The sequence below is a fragment of the Hemitrygon akajei genome, chromosome 16 (genome assembly GCF_048418815.1).
Source record: "Hemitrygon akajei chromosome 16, sHemAka1.3, whole genome shotgun sequence".
NCBI classification, from domain to species: Eukaryota; Metazoa; Chordata; class Chondrichthyes; order Myliobatiformes; family Dasyatidae; genus Hemitrygon; species Hemitrygon akajei.
In genome coordinates, this window is record NC_133139.1 from 61,881,459 (window position 1) to 61,902,688 (window position 21,230).

General features: G+C 41.5%; 2 protein-coding genes across 2 annotated transcripts in view; one reads left to right on the top strand and one right to left on the bottom strand.

Annotated features, from left to right (window-relative positions):
- The window catches only part of c16h19orf53 (chromosome 16 C19orf53 homolog), a 355,432-nt gene that overhangs the window by 112,914 nt on the left and 221,288 nt on the right, over positions 1–21,230 (top strand). The gene's annotated exons all lie outside the window — the stretch shown is intronic.
- The window catches only part of prkcsh (PRKCSH beta subunit of glucosidase II), a 125,004-nt gene that overhangs the window by 69,378 nt on the left and 34,396 nt on the right, over positions 1–21,230 (bottom strand). The window contains exon 6 of the mRNA XM_073068994.1: positions 19,555–19,684. Within this exon, the coding sequence (XP_072925095.1) occupies positions 19,555–19,684 (130 nt within the window). The remainder of the gene's footprint in view (positions 1–19,554; positions 19,685–21,230) is intronic.

The window sequence follows — 21,230 nt, forward strand, 5'->3', positions numbered from 1 at the left end:
AGAGACCTATGGCCATTCCCCTCAATAAATATTACACTTTAGATACCGGGGGTGAGCTGCAGCGATCGGGTCTGTCACTGAGTCTGGCATTGTGGCTCAGAAGAGGACTGCAGTAGTTATGGGAAATTCCATAGTTAGAGGAATGGAGGCGAGATTCTGTGGATGCGAGGATCTCCAGGGTAGTAATCTCAGGATTGCTGCCTGTGCCATGTGTCAGTGAGGGAAAAAAAAGGATGATTTGGCCAGGTGAAAGTGTGGCTGATGAATTGGTGTAGGGTACAGGGGTTCAGTTTTCCAGAAAACTGGGATCTCTTCTGGGGAAGGTACAACCTGCACAAAAGGGACAGATTACACCTGAACCCAAGGGGGACAGACCTCCTTGTGGGCTGGTTTGCTAGAGCTGTTTGGGCAGGGGGATGAGAACCAGAGTGATAGAGCTGAGGATGGGGTAAGTTGGTTTACAGATAGAGGTAGTGTGTAGTGTGACTGCTAGCAAGGCGAAGCTGATGATAGGGCAAAATTGCAGTCAACAGGATGAATTGCAATGTAAAGTGGGAACAAATTCAAAAACAGTGATGAATACAGGAATAAAAGTGTTGTATTTGAATGCATCCAGTGGAATAAGGTAGATGAGTTTGTAGCATGGTTACAAATTGGCATGCATGACGTTGTGGGCATCATTGAATCATGGTTGAAAGATTATAGCTGGGATCTTAATGTCCAAGGATATGCATTGTCTCAAAAGGATAGGCCAGTAGGCAGAGGGGGTGGGGTGGCTCTGTTGGTAAAAAAAAATGAACTCACACCATAAGGAGGTGACATAGGATCAGAAGGTGTATAATCATTGTGGGTAGGGCTAAGAAACTGCAAAAGAGTAAAAATACCCTGATAGGAGTTTTATACAGTCTTCCAAACAGTAGCAAAGATACCATCTACAAATCACAATAGGAGATTGAAAATGCACATCAAAAGAGCAATGAGCAAGTATAATGGGAAAATCAGGTTGCTGCCGGATCACAAGAGGGGGAAATTGTAGAATGCCTCTGAGATGGCTTTTTAGAGCAGCTCGTGGTTGAACCCATGAGGAGATCAGCTATTCTGGATGGGGGTTTGTGCAATGAACTTGAACTGATTAGTGAGCTTAAGGTAAAGGAACTCTTAGGGGCCAGTGATCATAACATGACAGAATTCACCCTGCAATTTGAGAAGGAGAAGCTAGTGTCAGATGTATCAATATTGCAGTGGAGTAAAGGGAATTACAGAGGCATGAGAGGGGAGCTGGCCAAAACTGATTAGACGGGAAAACCATCAAGAGAAAAATCTGGAAATCCAAGCAACACATACAAAATGCTAGAGGAACTCAGCAGGCCAGGTATCATTTATGGAAAGGAGCAAACAATCAACGTATCGGGATGAGACCATTTATCAGGATTGGAGAAAAAAGATGAGAAGTCAGCAAGTCAGCGTAGGAAGGTCGGGGAAAGGGAGGAAGAAATGCAAGTTAGTGGATTATAAGTGAAACAGGGAGAAGGGGAAGAGGTGAAGTAAGGAGCTGGGAAGTCAATTGGTGAAAGGACTGGGAAAGGGGGAATCTGATAGGAGAGGACAGAGGGCCATGAAGAAAGGGGAGGGGGAGGAGCACCAAAGAGATGTGATGGGCAGGTAAGGAGATAAGGTGAGAGTGAAATGAGAATGGGGAACTCTAGCAGGGATGACGACAAAGCAGCAATAGCTAAAATTTGTGAAAGCTATTCAGAAGCCACATCTCAAAGTAGTAGTATTCTAAAGGCAGGATGACACAACAGCAACTGACAAGTCAAAACTAACATAAAAGCCAAAGAGAGGGATATAACAGAGCAAAAATTAGTGGGAAGTGAGAGGACTGGGTAACTTTTAAAAACCAACAGAAAGCAATTAAAGTGTCATAAAGAAGGAGAAGATGGAACACAAAGGCAAGGTACCAATTATATTAAAGAGGATACTAAAAGTTCATTCAAATATATAAAGTGTAAAAGAGAGACAAGAATAGATATCGGACCGCTGGAAAATGATGCTGGAGAGCAGTTATGGGGACAAGGAAATGGCGGACGAACTGAGTGAAAGACACTCAAAGTATGCCGGAAGTTTAAGAGTGTCAGGGCAGAAGTGAGTGAAGTTCCCATTACTAGGGAGAAGGTATTTGGGAAACAAAGATCTGAAGGTAGGTAAATCACCTGGACCACATGGTCTACACTGCAGGTTTCTGAAAGTGGCTGAAAAGATTTTTAAGGCATTAGTGATGATCTTTCAAGAATCAGTTAATACTGGCATGGCTCTGGAGGACTGCAAGTGTCACTCCACTCTTCAAGGTGGAGAAGAAGAAAGGAAATTATAGGCCAGTTAGTCTGACCTCAGTGGTTAGAAGATGTTGGAGTTGATTTTTGAGGATCTGGTTACACGGTACTTGGAGGCACATGATAAAATAGGCCAGAATCAGCATGGTTTCCTTAAGGGAAAATCTTACCTGAAACCTATTGGAATTCTGAAGAAAGAACAAGCAGATAAAGGAGAAAGGAGAAGTGGTAGATGTTGTGTACTTGGATTTTCACAAGGCCTTTGACAAGGTGCCACATGAGGCTGCCGAACAAGAGTCCATGATGTTACAGGAAAGATTCAAGCATGAAGAGGCTAACTGGCAGGAGGCAGAGAGTGGGAAATAAAGGGAGCCATTTTTGGTTGGTTGCTGGTGACTAGCGGTGTTCCACAGGGGTCTGTGTTGGGATTGCTTCTTTTTATAAAATATGGCAATGATTTGGATGACAGAAGAAAGCTTTGTGGCCAAGTTTGCAGATGATATGAAGATAGGTAGAGGGGGCAGGTTAGTGCTGAGGAAGCGGAGTTTACAGAACAGCAAAGAAAGTTTAGGAGACTAGGCAAAGAAGTGGCAAATAGAGTAGTGTCAGGATGTGTATGGTCATGCACTTTAGTAGAAGAAATAAAAGTGGATTATTTTCTAAATGGAGGGAAAATTCTGAGGTGCAAAGGGACTCAGGAAACCTCGTGCAAGATTCCATGAAGGTTAATTTACAGGTTGAGTCAATAGTGAGGAAGACAAATGTAATGTTAACATTCATTTTGAAAGGAGTAGAATATAAAAGCAAGGATGTAATGCTGAGGCTTTATAGGGCACAGTTTTGGGTCCTCTTATCTAAGAAAGGATGTGCAGAAAGAACAAGCAGATAAAGGAGAAAGGAGAAGTGGTAGATGTTGTAAGGGGCTCAGGGAGGTTCACAAAAATGTTTCCAGAATTGAAAGGCTTTTCAAAAGAGGCTATGAGCCCATACTCACTGGAATTCAGAAGAATGAGGTGGGATCTCATTGAAACCTAATCAAGTGTTAAGAGACCTCGAGAGAATGGAAATGGACATGAACATGATGTTTTCTATGGTGGTGGAGTCCAAGACCAGAGGACAAATGACCAGAGGGACACGTCCATTTAGAATGGAGATGAAGAGGAATTCCTTTAGCCGGAGTGGTGAATCAGCTGTGGAGGCCAAGTCATCAGGTATATTTAAGGCAAAGGCTGATAAATTCCCAATTACTCAGGGAATGAAGGAATATGGGGAGAAGGCAGAAGATTGGGCTGAGAGGAAAATGGATAAGCCATGATGAAATGGCGGAGCAGATTCGATGGGCCAAATGGCCCAATTCTGCTGCTATGTGTTATGGTATCATGGTCCAAAGTGTGCAAAAATAATGAGGCAATCAAAGACAAAAAGCATCATCACTGTAAAACCCTATTTACTACTTAAGCTTCAATTCATGCTTGGAATGCAAAGTCACAAGAACAGCAAGATTAAAATGGCAATATACAGGCAGGCATGGAGGAGGAAACCTGACTTCTCCTCTGGACGATACACAAGCACGGTGATTTCACAATGACACTCCAAGTAAATTTCTGCACCCTGAAGGGTATCCTGTTGTTGATATAATCAAAGCTGTCGAGAAATTCAACCACTTACTACTAAAAAGGCAAAACAACATGAAATCTTGTTGAATGAAGCATGACTGTTTATACGTCTTGCAAAGCCATATTTGACCCTCAAGTTAAATATTACCCTCCCAAGTATCTCCTGTTCCTCTATTTAAAGTTGCAAGAGATAGTCCCTTTTAGACCTCGAGTGTCAGAACACTGTATTTAGCCCTGAGCTTCATAGGATATCGCAAATGATAACCCTTGCACCAAAATAATTTTACACATGATCAAACATTTTATCACACTTCCATCAGGCAGGACCTTCATTATGAAGGATCTTAGCCTGAAACATCAACTATTTATTAATCTCCAGACACTGCCTAACCTGCATTTGTGTGTGTTGTTCACTATTTCCAGCATCTGCAAAGACTCTTGTGTTTACAATTTTACACATGGATTACCACTCCCTTGAGTCATTATTTTAAAACTTAAATTTTACATTTCAACATTCACCAGGCTTGTTTTTTAGTAGCTTCCCCACTCTATTTCAGTTTGTAAACTATTCAAATAATTTTAAAAGTGTAGAGAGACACGGGATTGCAGATGCTGGAATCTGGTGAAACAAACAATATGCTAGAGGATCTAAGCAGGTGAGGCAGCATCTTTGGAGGGAAATAAACAGTCAATGTTTCAGGCCAAAACCCTTCATTAGTAAGTGCTATCTGCTGGAGAAATTCAGCGGGAGGAACAACACTTCAGATAGATACAGGGTCTTGACCCAAAACATCAACAGTTCCTCTCCCCTCCCCAGCACATCACCTGACCCACTGAGCTCCTCCAGTAGATTGCATGTTGCCATTAAAAAAAGTTACTTTTTTTTCCCCACTTTCTGGTTTGCAGCTAAGTTTTCAGTGATTGAATACGGTACTTGCTCTACTTCACAACATGACCAATGCCATATCCTTAGATTCCCAAAAACAGAAGATAAGCCACGTGCTGGCATTTGAGGGAGCAGAGAAGGTTCATGAGTATAATCCCAAGGATGTAAGGACTATCATATGAGGAGTGTTTGATGATGTAGTCTATTTAATATTTCAGCAATATTTGAATAACATTGTAAATATATTGTTTGATTAACCATTCTTTCTTTACAAAATTCATTATGGGTTATATTTAAGTATTGAGTGGCATACATTATGCCACCATGTCATATGTGAGTGCCTCACTAAAAAAATAAATTCAATAGGCAAGTATCCAAGCACTTGTGTCTTTCTTTCAATCAATTTCTTGAGTTTCAAAACATAAATCAAGATGGCAGCACAACGCAGCTTGCAGCGGCCACTCCGGAGCTGATATGTTATTTGTGAAGCGAGGTGCCGTGCACAATCCTAATCTAATGAAAAACGGACGTGGGAGCATGGAGTAACATCTGGAAATCTCCAGGAAGGCCCTTTTCGTTGCTGCTGCTGCTGTGAAGTCCAGGTTTCTGCTGAGAAGAACAGGCCCCCAGTCCTCGGGGTCGTGTTACCGGTGGCCGTTGGCGGGGGTGTCTTAATACGCTCAGCAGAGGATGGTATTTGGAGAAGCTATGCCGGAGGGGATGGTCAGAGGCTCGGAGGTTCGACGGACTCGGAGTCCGCTGTGGTCAGGTCGCTTTCAGTGTGTGCTGTGTCTACGAGGCTGGGTTCGACGAAACATTCATTGTGTGTTGCGTCTGTGAGGCTGAGTCGGGCGGCGCCATGGAAGTCCATAGCGGGGGTATTCCCTTCTGTCGCCGGAGTGGGATGACGAGTCTATCGGGACCCTGAGGACTTGTGGAAACTGTGTGGTGGTTTCTTTCGAACTTATAGTCTTTTAACATCTTTGGACTACCTTTACCGTGCCCATGGTCTGTTTGTTTTAAATCAAATTATGGTATTGTTTGCACTGTTGTAACTACATGTTGTAACTATGTGGTTTTGTACACGTCTTGTAGCTTTAGTTTTTGGTCTGGTTTTGTCTGGTGGGTTTGGAGCTCCTTTCTGGGGATATGCAGCAGCCTCTCCAGACTCTGGATTGGGGATTGCCAAACATTATGTGGATTTTCTGGTGCAGTCTATTTTGTCATGTGCTTTGTTGATATCATTCTGGAGGAACATTGCCTCATTTTTTAAACTGCATTGCATTTGTGGTTTTTAAATGACAATAAACTGAATCTGATTAAGTGGTGACAAGGAATTTTTAAAACAAACCCAAGACAACTACCTGCCCATTGAAGCGCAGCACACATTTCTTCAGAATGGAGAGAGACATTCCAGTTTAAAAATACGGCAGGGAGTGGATGAAACTAACAAGCAACACGTATGGTCACAGGTTCATAAGCAGTAAGTACTGGTGATAAAAAAATATAATTTGTTTTAAAAAGCAGAAACGTGTGGCTTCATCGGTAAAATAGAAGTTGATTGCACAGCAGATAACTGGATGATGTATACTGCGTGAATTGAGCAGTATTTTGAAGCAAATGAAATAGCCAATGAAAAACAAGTGCCAGTGTTACTGAGTGCAATCAGTAGAAAAGCATATTGTTTGCTTATAAGTTTAACTGCTCCATTCAAAATTACCTTTGCTGATATTGTAAACATAATGCAGGAACATTTAGAACCAAAACCATTGATGACTGCAGAATGCTTTAGAATTCATTAGTGGGATCAAAAGGAAGGGGAGACTATTTCAGCTTGCGTGGCTGAATGGAAGAAATTGTCCAAGCATGATCGGTTCAGTGATAGGCTTAATGATGCACTACAAGATGGTTTAGTTTGTGGAATCTTACAATAAAGCATTCAAAAATGGTTCCTAGCTGAAGAACAACTCACATTCAAAAGAGCAGTTGAAATCACTGTATCAATGGAAACAGCACCAGAGATGCAATTGAGTTGCAGACAGGAATGAAAGCGAGCATGAACAAAACAGCAGCGTCTAAACAGAAAACTACCCGGCCGGGCAAATCATGTTACTGTTCTGGCAGGGGTTCACATATACCAGACCAATGCAAATTTAAAGGCAAAGCTTACAGAAAATGTAAAAGTAGGACACATACAAAAGAGCATATTGGGCAAACAAAATTAAATGGACTGCAGAGGGAAGAGAAGATGATTAAATGTCCAGTTGCAATTTCAAAAAGAGCACTAATCTGCAACTGTTGATGAAAAATCAAATAATGATGAGAATGACAAAGGACTGAGTAGCCTTGAAATTTACAATGTAAAATCTAACAAGAGACAGGCAATATGGCTCACACTAGAAGTGAACAGCAAATTAATTAAAATGGACTTGGCTGTTTCAGTCATTCCACAAAGTGAGTGAACAGTAATTCAAAGATACTGAAGACTGCAGATATTCAACTAAGAACTTATACTAGAGAAAAGGTAACTCCTGTGAGAGTGACATTCACAATAGTGCAATGCAACAACAAGCCACATTGGGCTTGTATGTGGTTTAAAAAACACCAGCAATGTGGAGCTGTGATTAGCTGAGAGAAATACAACTTGACTGGGGGTCCATCCGCAATTTGCATGCCATATCCCCTGCAATAGAATCAACTGAAACCTAATTATGAAATGTACTGGATGATGCAGTGTACAAGGATGGCATTGGAAAACTCAAGCATACCAAGGGCAAAATGGTTCTAAATGAAAATGCCACATCCAAGTTTTAGAAAGCCCATGATAATGTAGTCAGTGCACCAGATCAAGGTCGAATTGAGTTCACAGGCATTGCCAGTGGACCCAATAGCCAAGGATAGACCTGTATGGATCTGTGGTGATTTTAAGGCCATCATCAACCCAATACTGAAAGTAGATCAATACTCTCTGATCTGGATAGTGGATATCTTTGCCACGTTTTCTGGAGGGAAACATTTTAGCAAAGTGGACTTAGTTGAGGCCTACCTACAGATGGAGATGTTAGAGTCCGAAGAGTTTCTCACCATAAACACTCACAAAGGACTTTATTGCTATAATAGGGTTATTTTTGGAGTAGCATCTGGACTCTGGCAGAAAGCGAAGTATCAGGTGCTGCAGTGCTGCCCCGGCACTCATTGTGTTACCGGGATGACATCATTGTTACCAGTGAAGATGACAAGGAGCATCTCTAAACTCTCAAGGCAGTGTTAAAAAAGATAAGATTATGGGCTCAGAGCATGATACGACAAGTGCGAATTACTTAAACCAAACATCACTGAATGTAGTCACACAATTGAAGTACTATCCAAGGACATGTCACACTTGTGGTCCTTTTAAGGATTTGTCACTTACTGTAACAGATTCTTGCCAAACCTGGCTACTGTGCTCCATCCATTGAACTCATTGCTACAGATCGGGAAGAAATGACAATGGACAAAGTAGTGTGAGGTAGCTTTCTAAAAGTCAAAGGAGATGGTGACGTCAGACACAATACTCACACATTATGATTAAAATTGTCCAATGAATTTTGCCTTATGGTATTGGAGCAGTCATGGCACATGTTATGAGTGATGGAAGCCAACCACTCCCCCCCCCATAAGCCTTTACATCATGTCCCTAACCACTGCAGAGAAAGATTATGCACAGGTTGAAAGAGAGGCCTTCAGTATCTGTTTGAGAGAGTTTACCCTCATTACTGATCAACCACTGGTGTCCATTTTCAATCCACAGGAGGGTGGTCAACAAACAGCAGCACGATAAACCCAGATATGGGCTATGATTCTTGGAGGACACAATGACCAGATCAAATGCAAGAGAATGACTAATTATAGAAATGCTGATCTATTGTCCTGTTTACCCTTAGAAAAGGAAATGCCTAAAACATTTACAAATGAAGACACTTTTCTTGACGTATTCTCTCCAATCCAAGTCAAAAGTTTACCTTTTACAGCAGAGATGGTCCAAAGGGAAATCAGAAATTTTAGGTCTACATGGCCACCCAAAATTACTGGAATGTGCAGCAGAAACTCTAATTCCCCCACTTTTACCAGCACCGGGACAAACGTCCTTGACAGGAGTGCCTGGCAGAGGATTCATGTGGATCTTGCCAGCCCATTCACAGGCACAAATTTCTTGGTAGTAGTGAATGCAGCTACAAAGTGGCCAAAAGGGTTCCCAATAGCTTCACACACTGTCGTGTGTTGAGAAACCTCTTCTCAGGGATTTGTGCTCCAGAACACTTAGTCACTGACAGTGGACCATAGTTTTTTTTTTAAATGGAACAGTTTGTCATTCCTGAAAATGAACGAAATAAGACATGTTACACCTGCACCATATGGTTTGGCAGAAAGGTTTGTGCAGAGTCTAAAGAACGCACTGCCAACACTGTCAGCACAACACACTATAATGAATCAGAAGCTTGCCAATTTCCTCCTTGCATATTGCAATGGAGCAAACAACTCAGCAGCTATGCTGTTGCTGGGACATCTCTTCATTCAAGCTTGGATATCCTCAAACCCAACCTCAGCTGCAGTGTACACAGAACAAACAGATGAGACAAATTGAGGGCTCCTCAAACAAGGAGATTTGATGTTTCACTCCTGGTCAAGCAGTTTGGTGAGGGACTATAGAGACAGTTAAAGGTGGGCACTTGGAAAGATTAAGGACAGAACTGGACAACTCTCCTTCACCATGGAGATTGTGTCTGAAACCATCCGGAGACAACACATTGATCAGTTGAGGAGAGCGGAGTGATGCCCAGAACTGTCAGAACCACCTCGTGGTCCAGAGTCAACTGCTACAACCACCAAGGAGGCCCAGAGGCCCCTGTACACAGACAGATGACTAGAAAACAATATATTTTCCTATTAAATTGGAGTTTATAGGTAAGTATCGTACATTTAATATTTCAGTAATATTTGAGCAATATTTAAATATATTATTTGATTAAGGATTCTTTGCTTGGTTACTTTATTAAAAATAGGTTATATGTAAGAAGTACTTGAATGGCATACTTCATTACTCCACCACATCATACACGAGTGCCTCACTTAAAAAAAAGGGGGGGGGGGGAGGAATATACTAGCTCTTGTGTTTCTTCTTTCAATTAATTTCTGGAGTTAGAAAGAAAAACAGGTGTCTCTGTGCCTATATTTGCTGGATCTCATTGAAATCTACCATTGAAATGTAGAGATGTTTCCAATCGAGAGGAAGTCTAGGACCAGAGGATACAGCCTCAGAATATAAGGACATCCCTTTAGGACAGAGGTGAGGAGGAATTTAGTTAGCCTGAGGGTTCTGTATCATTATCATTGCTAACATATGGCTATTGAGGCCAAGTCACTGAGTATAGTGAAAGCAGAGGCTGACAGGTTCTTGATTCGGGCATCAAAGATTACAGGAAGACGACAGGAGAATGGGGTTGAGGAGGATAATAAATCAGCCACGATGGAATGGTGGAGCAGACCCGTAAGGCTGAATGGCCTAACTCTGCTATTAAGTCTTATGGTCTTAGCTGGGTTACTCATGCCTTGAATCCTCATGGACAGCTCCCACCATCCATGCTGTAATTTTGCCACTGACTGCAAATCCACATTCATCTTCCAGACACATTCAGGTACATTTTCTTCTTTAAGACTAGAAGGCGCTTGAAAGTCACTTATGGTACACAAACACGTTATGAGCTTGTGTGTGATCATTATGCATTAAATGTGTGACAGACAACTATGTGCAAAACACAAACTGTGCAAATACAAAAAAACAATAACACTAAATAAGTAATAAATAAAATTGAGATCGAGTTGCGAAGTCCATGAAAGTGAGTCTGTGGGTTGTGGAATCAGGTAGTTGAGGTGAGTGAAGTAATCCACCCTGGTTGAGGAACCTGATGGTTGAGGGGAAATAACTGTTCCTAAACCTGGTGGTCTAGGATCTAAGGCTTCTGTACCCCCTTCCCAACAGCAAGAGAGCTTGGAGGTCCTAGATCATGGATGGTTCTTTCTTGTATCAACTCTCCTTGCAGATGTTAAATATAATACTTTCATATAAGCCTATCAGAGGTCTTCAAATCTCACACTGCTTTTATTTCAATCTTCAAGCAATGACCTTGCAATTGATTTATTCACCATCCCCACATACTCATGCTACATTATACTATTCTTCAGAAAATGACGGGTCTGTGGTTATAACATCCTGCAGTCAGCCTAGTCAAAGGAGGTGCAAAACTCGGTACGAGACCCTGGGGTCATTATTGCAAGTCTGTACACTATTTACTGGTAAATTAAATTTTGATGCTGACAATTTTCCTTTGAATTAAATGAAAATATTGGTTTGATCTTGGTTGTTGATGTACTTTCCAAAACTGTACGGCAGCAGTTTTTATCTTCAAGACTGCAGAAGGCTTTCAATCTAACTCAAAGATAACAGACCAGAACACCAATCTCTGAAGATAAGCAGTAAACCGCAGTATTATGTAACTGAAATGAGTTTGTTTCTTATTCATCCTGTGAAGATCAAGGCAATATATACTGCCAGCCAAGTTCTCAAAGGGACTGGCACTTAGCAACGTTAAAATTAGAGATATTTTGGACTGTGATGGTTCGTCAGAGTAGTAAGATGTGGAGTCTGGCGCCACTGTGTGGGGAGACAGTGTATTCGGAACTCTGCATAGGATTCAGTTATTCAATAACTTCCTCCTCCAATAGCTCAATGAATAACATCAGAATTAGGTTCGTCACTAACAAAGTCGTGTAATTTGTTATTCTGTGGCAGCCACATCATCATCAGTGGTCACTTATAGTCCAGTACAGCTCTTCCGGTGGTTGATCTGATCTCGAGATGACTGAAGAGGTCGATCCGTGATCCATGAGTCCTTTTGCAGTGTTAGCAGGCGTAGGTCATTGAAGTGGTGGTGGATGTAGCTGGTTGGGCCTTTCCCAGTCTCCCTTTACATTGAAGCTGCTTAGTCTCAGCGGCACAGTAGAAGTATCCTTCAAGCTGAGCAGTCCCCTCATAGACAGCCCTTCTCTAGCTTTCCTTATCCTGTGCTAATCTCTCCTATCCACTCAGGTTGATGAGACACTTCCTCAGGTGGATCTTGATATTGTCCTTGAACTGCCTTTTTTTTGCTCTCCAGGAGTGTGCTTTGCATCCTTGAGTTTGCCGAACAGGAGTTGTTTCGAGAGTCAGGCATATGGATGATATGGCCAACTCATCACAATTGGTGTTGAGTTACGATTGTGGCTTTTGAGTTTATGTTAGCTTCCTTCAGGATGCTGGAGTTAGTATGCCTGTTCTTCCAGCTAACTTTCAATCTTCTGGAGGCATCTTTGATGGGAAGCTTCAAGGGATTTTATGTGCCTGCTGTATATTGTCCATGACTCCGCTCCATATAGCAAGGACAGGAGGACTATACCTTTATAGACCAGAAGTTCAGTGTTGGTCTTGATATCTCGATCTTCAAAAATTCTCTTTCTCAGCCTGGCAAAAGCTCCACCCACACAGTCTATTCTGCAATTTATTTCAAGGTCAATGTTGGCTTTTGAAGAAAGGCAGCTGCCAAGATGTGGGAAATGATCAGTGTTCTCCAGAGAGATGTTGTCAACTTGGATGGTTGGAGGCTTAGGAGCTTGATCTGGAGCAGGTGGATGCAGGATTTGGGCTTTCTTGATATTTAGATTAAGTCCCAAAGGAGCTTGGATGCTCTGGCAAAAGCATCCAGTACGTACTACAGATTCTCCTCAGAGTGAGCTACAATGGCATTGTCGTCTGTGGTAGCAGTTCAGTGCAGGCATAATTATTCTATGTTACAATACAAAATAAATTAGTGCAAGAGAAATAGTGAGGTACTGCTCATGTGTTCATGGACTATTCAGAAATCTAAGTGCAGAGAAGAAGAAACATTTCCTAAACTGTCCAGAAGGTGAGGTACTTTATGATGGATACTACCTTTTTGTGGCACTGCCATATGAAAGCATCCTCAATGGTGAAGGGTTGTGCCTGTATCAGCATACATCCCAGGAATCAAGAGGCAAAAGCAACAGAAGTTGACCAAATGGCCTCCTCCCTCTTTGCTCTACATACCAAAATAGTTAATTTGAAGTTAAGATCCAAGGCCATCAACATAAATCAGATCCTGATCCCCCATAACCTGACTCCTCCAACCAAAAGCCTATCTTGGCCTTGAACTTCACTGTATTTCAGAAAACTGGCACAGTGAACAAAGGTCAAGTTTCCCCAATTAAGCAAAGACTGCTGTGGAGTCATTGCAATTTTTGAAATTCTTTCACTGCCTTAATATGCACATCATCCTAGCATTTGTGGGTAATTAAGACAAGTTAACATTTTATCTTGTCCACTATCGTGCATGAAAAGATGCCAAGTTTAAAAAAAACAGCAAGACTTCAGATTTTTGGTTGGTGGTAACTTACTTCAGCTCCATCAGGACAACAGTTGATATCCAAGACAGTTGTAGTTCAGGCTGGGAAAGAAACAGAAAAATCTACACCAAGCCTCTAAATACATGAGATTCTACAGACGCTAGAAATCCAGAGCAACACACACAAAATGCTGGAGAAACTCAGCAGGCCAGGTAGCATCTATGGAGAGGAATAAAGAGCCGACGTTTCAGGCAGAAATCCTTCATCAGGTCCACTAACCAGCATTCTAACCAGTGCCTATGAAGTTCAATGCTACGTGAAGTTTTGGACCAGCTTCAACCACAAGAGGAATGCAAGCCTGACCTGATAGGCCTGTACTCTGACCTGACAGAGAAAAACTAAGTCTTGAGGGGCATGAGCAGGGTGAAAACACAGTGGGGTGCTAAATACAAGAGGGCAATGATTTACGATCAGAAGTGAAAGATTTAAAAGCATCAAATGCAACTTTTTCCACACAGAAGGTGGTGCATATTAGGAATTAGCTGCCAGAAATAGTGGTTGAGGTGGGCACATCAACTGCATTTACCAAAGCGACTGTCTTCATGTTCTATGACCATTTCCACAGATTGCATTGATATAAAGGCTCTTTCAGTGCTAAACAGGCTGGCAGTAATTACATTTTATAATACCATTATCAATTTTAGAATGTCTTAACATTTTACTTACAATGTTATGAATAAACCACAACTTCTGGTGTATCGAGTTGGTATCAGTCAAGTAAACCAACTTGACACCCTTTCACTTATTCCTATTCTATGTCTCCTGATGAGGTAGCTTGTGGAAGACTAACTTCCCAGCTTTTGCATCTGACTACACGAAAGTTATGGAAGTTACAGTTTACCAGTGAATAAAGTATTCACAGCTTTTTAAAAGCTATTATTAATGCTTTTTGAGATAGTGATTTAGATGCATATCATATTTTTTTACTGAGTTAAGTATTGTATGTAATTAGTTTTGCTACAACAAGTGTATGGGACATTGGAAAAAAGTTGAATTTCCCCATGGGGATGAATAAAGTATCTATCTATCTATCTAGTGTCCTCCCTCACTAAATCTGAAGTGAACCTGTCCAAGTCAGGAGAAGCACTGTGGGAAATGGAACATGATGTTAAATGTGGCAGGGAAGTTAAAGTATTACTTCAGGAAATGTTCACTGATACACTTAATAATAATGGCTTGGGGTTTCAAATATTCCTGTATCGAGGGTATTTTCAAAAGGTAATGTCTCAAAAAGGCAGTATCCATCATAAAGGACTTCCATCACCCTGCAAATGTTCTCTCCTTATTACTACTAGAGAGGAGGAACACGAACCCAAAAACACTCAATGCTTTAAGAACAGCTTATTCCCCTCCACCATCAGATTGGATTTCTGAATGGACAATGAACCAACCCACAAACACTACCTCACTAGTTTTGCAATATTTATTTATTACACATACACAGTATTTCTTATTGTAATTTATAACTTTTTAAAAAATGTATTACACAGTACTATTGCCACAAAACAACAAATTTTACGACACACAACTTCCCAGTGATATTACATTTGATTTTGATTATCAGAGGCAGACTGAGGAACCCATTAGCCATCACCAAGTCACAAGTGCTTAAGAGTTTAGATTGTTTTCCATTTAATGTGCTTTAGGACATTTTAGATGGAAATTTACAGGAGTCAGAAGCAAGAGTGAGAGAGGAACTTAAAGGGAAATTAAATCAAATCTCCCCAAGGCAGCCTGATGATAAACCAGGCAGAGTCATAAAGACCAGATGGCAAAAGTCCAACATAAATGTACATCACAGCTACAATTGATAAGTGATGGTTCTGTGCAAAGGAAATTCCTAACTTCTTAGCAGAAAGTACAATGTATCCCTTACCTTTAGATTAGGAAATTGAATAAAAAGATTTCTAGACAATGTATCACTGTCATTGTACAATCGCCCAGTAGGAGGTAATGGGCAGGGCAAGAATCCAAGAGGGGCATTTAAAGTCTCTGGGACTGTACTTGGGAGTTCAGAAGGTGTAATGGCAAGCTGAACCAACCAATGCCTATTGATCAGCTGGCAACCAATCCCAGGCTGACTTTCACTGATTATTCCTATCAATGTTCTCGGGTAAATATAGAAACAGAGAAAACCTACAGCACAATACAGGCCCTTCGGCCCACAAAGCTGTGCCGAACATGTCCACCTTAGAACTACCTAGGCTTTACCCATAGCCTTCTATTTTTCTAAGTTCCATGTAGCCATCCAGGAGTCTCTTAAAAGACCCTATTGTTTCCGCCTCCACCACCGCCACCAGCAGCCCACTCCGCACTCACCATTCTCTGCATAAAAAACTTACCCCTGACATCTCCTCTGTACCTACTTCCAAGCACCTTAAAACTATGCCCTCTCATGCTAACCATTTCAGCCCTGGAGAAAAGCCTCTGACTATCCACTCGATCAATGCCTCTCATTATCTTATACACCTCTATCAGGTCACCTCTCATCCTTTGTCGCTCCAAGGAGAAAAGTCCAAGTTTACTCAACTTATTCTCATAAGGCTTGCTCCCCAATCCAGGCAACATCCTTGTAAATCTCCTCTGCATCCTTTCTATGGTTTCTACATCCTTCCTGTAGTGAGGGGACCAGAATTGAGCACAGTACTCCAAGTGGGGTCTGACCAGGGTCCTATATAGCTGCAACATTACCTCTCGGCTCTTAAACTCAATCCCACAATTGATGAAGGTCAATGCACTGTATGCCTACTTAATCACAGAATCAACCTGCGTAGTAACTTTGAGAGTCCTATGGACTCGGACCCCAAGATCCCTCTGATCCTCCACACTGCCAAGAGTCTTACCATTAATACTATATTCTGCCATCATATTTAACCTACCAAAATGTACCACTTGAACTCCATCTGCCACTTCTCAGCCCAATTTTGCATCCTATGTCCCGTTGTAACCTCTGACAGCCATCCACACTATCCACAACACCCCCAACCTTTGCATCATAAGCAAATTTACTAACCCATCCCTTCACTTCCTCATCCAGGTCATTTATAAAAATCACGAAGAGTAGGGGATCTCAGAACAGATCACTGAGGCACACCAGTGGTCACCGGCCTCCATGCAGAATATAATCCGTCTACAACCACTCTTTGCCTTCTGTGGGCAAGCCAGTTCTGCATCCACAAAGCAATGTCCCCTTGGATCCCATGCCTCCCTACTTTTCCAATTAGCCTTGCATGGGGTACCTTATCAAATGCCTTGCTAAAATCCATATACACTACAGCCTCTCAGGATCTTCTCCATCAACTTACCAACCACTGATGTAGACTCATTGGCTTATAATTTTCTGGGCTATCCCTACTCCCTTTCTTGAATAAGGGAACAACATCTGCAACCCTCCAATCCTCCAGAACCTCTCCCATCTTCATTGATGATGCAAAGATCATTGCCAGAGGCTCAGCAATCTCCTCCCTCACTTCCCACAGTAGCCTGAGGTGACTTATCCAACTTGATGCTTTCCAAAAGCTGCAGCACATCCTCTTCCTTAATATCTACATGCTCAAGCTTTTCAGTCCACTGCAAGTCATCCCTACAATCACCAAGATCCTTTTCCATAGCGAATACTGAAGCAAAGTATTCATTAAGTACCTCTGCTATTTCTTCTGGTTCCATACATACTTTTCCACTGTCACACTTGATTGGTCCTATTCTTCTCAGGCCTTATCCTCTTGCTCTTCACATACTTGTAGAATTCCTTGCTGTTTTCCTTAATTCTGTCCGCCAAGGCCTTCTCATGGCCCCTTCTGGTTCTCCTAATTTCATTCTTAAGCTCCTTCGTGCTAACCTTATAATCGTCTGGATTCCTATCATTACCTAGTTTTTGAACCTTTCGTAAGCTCTTCTTTCCTTCTTGACTAGATTTTCAACAGTCTTTGCACACCACGGATCTTGTACCCTAACATCCTTTCTATATCTCATTGGAATGTACCTACTCAGACCCCACACAAACCATTTATATTGTCATGCTTTGGGATTGTTTTGAGGCTTTTGTAGTTGTGTGGTTTTACTGAATAAAGGCATATTTCAAGTTCTGGCTTTGTTGATCTCCTGGCTTCGGGTCTCATCGGTAGTTATATGCGAGTGAAAACAACAAACTGGCAATGAGGCAATTTCAGCAGAACACTCATGTGCAACTCTACGTCAGTAATAAGGTCAATTTGAGGTGGCCCAGCTCAACCAGCAGGTTCAATGAGTCAAATACTGAACATAACTCATGTGAGTAAGTTGCAGCACCCATTACCAGTTTTCAGTTTGATGCCCCGTAAGGAATACATTTGAATCATGGTTCAAACATTACGGATATATTCCAAATTGAGTTCACCTGTGAATACAACTCAAGGCAGACATGCACTTTGCTCCGAAAATTGGGTACCTCTGAACATGAATGTTATTTCAACTTCATTCTGCCTAAGAACCCAAATGGCCTATACTTTGACAAAACTGTCTGATAGCTAACAAGCATTTTCAGAGAGCAGTCTTCAGTGTTTGCTACCATTGCCTAAAACTCATTAAACATAGCACCAATGACTTCATCACATTTGGTGATGTCATCAGTCACTGGGTAACATGACTGAAACATAGTTCCAATGTCTGATTTTTATTTGTGGACTTCAGGAACCTGGCATTGCAGACCTTTGCAAATGGCCCCCGGCCAGACTGGAGCAAGACCCTAAATCGATTCTACAAACCGACAAGAATGTCACCCCAATTGATCAACTTGAAACACGGTTCCAACCTGATTGAACAGAACCATGTCAATGTAGTTTCCAATTGCTCAGACATGATCAATCAGCAGGTCCTTATCAGTACTTATAGGCGAACAAACACAACGCAAGGGATTTTATTGAAACATACCAGTTATTGAAAGGCATGGATAGTGAACATGGAGAGGATGTTTTCATAGGTAGGAGAGTCTAGGAGCAAAGGGCACAGTCTCAGAATGAAGGAACATCCCTTTAAAACTGAAACAGTGATGAATTTCTTCAGCTAGGTGGTGAATCTATGGAATTCATTGTCACAATGGCTGGAGGTCAAGTCACTGGGTATGGTTAAGGCAAAGAATGATAGGTTCTTGAGGGTTAAGTGGGTTAAGGGTTGCACGGAGAAGGCAGGAAAATGGGGTTAAAAGAAATCAACGATTGAATGGCAGAGCAAACTTGATAGCCTTATTCAATTCATGTGTCTTAGTCATATGTCCACGATGAGATGTTGATCAATTTAGCTACCTTCATGTCAGATTGAGGTGGCAGAAAAACATATGAACCTCAGTGCCAGCCAATATAGGCAGACCGCATCTGAATCAGGACTTACAGGAACTGTTTATTTGAAGAGTCAAAAGTTAATGTTTCCGGAAAACAAAGACAAATACATTACAGGCATTTATGAAACTCTACACAGGTTTGGGGTTGATAGAAAAATGGAGGGCTACATGGGAGGGATGGGTTAGATTGTGCAACATTGTGCACTGAAGGACCCGTACTGTGCTGTTATGGTCTATTGAAAAGGGGGAACAGCAATATCACCAACGAAAAGCAGCATTAGTTCTGCAGAGGGAAGGATTGGTGCCTAATGTATTCTTCCAGAACCAATGACAGTCACGCAGCAATGCAGCCACTAGGTTTGACAGAAGGGGCAATTGTCCACCCACCTTGAACAGAGGGGTGAAAGCCAGCTGAGATACTGGTGTGGAGAACTCATCCTCATGAACAGAAAAGGAGAAAAACTGGGAGAGCAAGAAAAGGATATTAGTACAGATTTTACTTTGATTTTGATAAGAACTTGATGGTCCATATGTAACAAGGTAAGCCAAAGGTCCTTTTTCTTTGCTGGCTGCCTCTAGCTCCAATGCTTCAGAGGAAGTTAATAAGTACCTGGTTAGGAGGGATCTCGATGGCTATGGGCCAAATCAAAGCAGATGGGGGTAGCTCACTGGGCAACACAGTCAGCATGAATAAGTTAGCTGAACAGCCTCTTACCATACTAGATGGTATACAAGGACTTGATGCAGATTCCTTCCTTTGAAAATCAGACACAATGGGCCAAATGTTCTAATTCTGCTCCTATGTCTTATTGTCTTATGGGCTCTAAATCCATCACTGTGTTATTTCATAAATACACATTTCATTAATTATTCTTAGTGTTATGCACACAGTATCAAATATAAGATTACCTTCCCAGGCCTTTTTATGCCTCTCTTTAGCCTCCTGTTCAGGCTTCTCTGCAGCTTCCTTTACTGCTTTAAGAGCCTCGACTTGCGTTTCCCAGTTGATCTTCTCCTTCTGCAACACGGCAAGCTTTTGCTGTGGAAACACAAGATGTCAACCACCACTTTCACACACCTCAAAATAGTGTAGTCACTGCACAATCATGATCCATATTTGGCAATGTGAGTTACTTGAAGGGACCTCATTTACAGTAAAATGGACTCTGACTCACAATTTACCCTGTTAGCATTCATTACAAGACAAGTAGAATATAAAAGCAATGATGCAATACTGAGGCTTTAAAAGGCATTGCTCTAGTTCGAGTGGAAATGGAGAGGACATTTCCTATAGTGGGGGAGTCCAGAATAGAAGAACGTCCCTTAATAATAGAGCTGAGGAATTTCTTTAGCTAGAGGGTGGTGAATCTGTGAAATTCATTGCCATAGACAGCTGTGGAGGCAAAGTCATTGGTATATTTAAAACTGTGGTTGATAGGTTCTTGATTAGTAAAGCTGTCAAAGATTATGGACAGGAGGCAGGAGAATGGGACTGAGAAGGATAATAAATCAACCATGATGGAATGGGAGAGCAGACTCAATGGGTCGAATGGCCCAATTCTGTTCTTATGTCTTATAGTTATATGATCTTGCACCTTATTTACCTGGATTGCATTTTTTCAGTGGCTTTTGCATTTCATTCTGCATTATTATTGCTTTACCTTACTCTAGCGCATAACACTGTGTAATGGTTTGATCTGTACGAAAAGTATGCAAGACAAGCTTTTCATTGCATCTTAGTACAAATGAAAATAATAAACCATTCTGCAGGACTGTCTGTCAATAAAATCCATCATCCACTCAAATACAGCACAGACTGTACATAATATGGCCCTTTGGTCTTGTTTTGACAATATGCCTTACACCTTTCTCTGTAGAGAAAAAAAAAAAAATCGCAGATCACAGTCTGCAGATAATAGCGTTGCAGTCTGTTCCTGCACATAATTTTATAAATAATCTCAACTCAAACACGGCTAAACTGAAGCAACACACAAAAAAGATGGAGGAACTCAGCCAGTCAGGCAATATATTTGGAGGAAAATCCGACATTTTGGGATGAAATTCTTCATCTAAACTGAAAGTTAGAGGGAGATGGTATTCCAGAAGAAAGATGAACTAAAGGAGTGTAGCAAGAACTGACTAGTGAGTGGCGGTTTGAGGTGAGGGAGAGATGATTGTAAATCAGATGGGCTGGTGGGGGGGGGAAGAGTGGGAATGGTGCCAGAAGCTGGGAGATGGTCAACAGAAGTAGCAAAGATGATTAGATGATTGAAACTGATAGGACAGGAACCATGGACAAAGAGAAGTCAGACTTCGACTAAACTAAACCTAATGTAAACCCAGATTTCCAGCATACTGAACACAGCCAGGCTCCTTCAAGAAGCTCTCCCAGTCCTCAGGCCAACATTAATCAACACTAAAATATAGCAACTTTCAATGCCGTTGCTGACTCTGTTGAATAGTGATTGGGTTCAGCCTTTGGTGAGGTTAACAGTAGAAACTGTTCATAAGTGGTATTTTTTAAACTTTAGCTATCTGGAGCATATGAACATCATGTAAATACTATATGAAGTTATGCTTGTTGT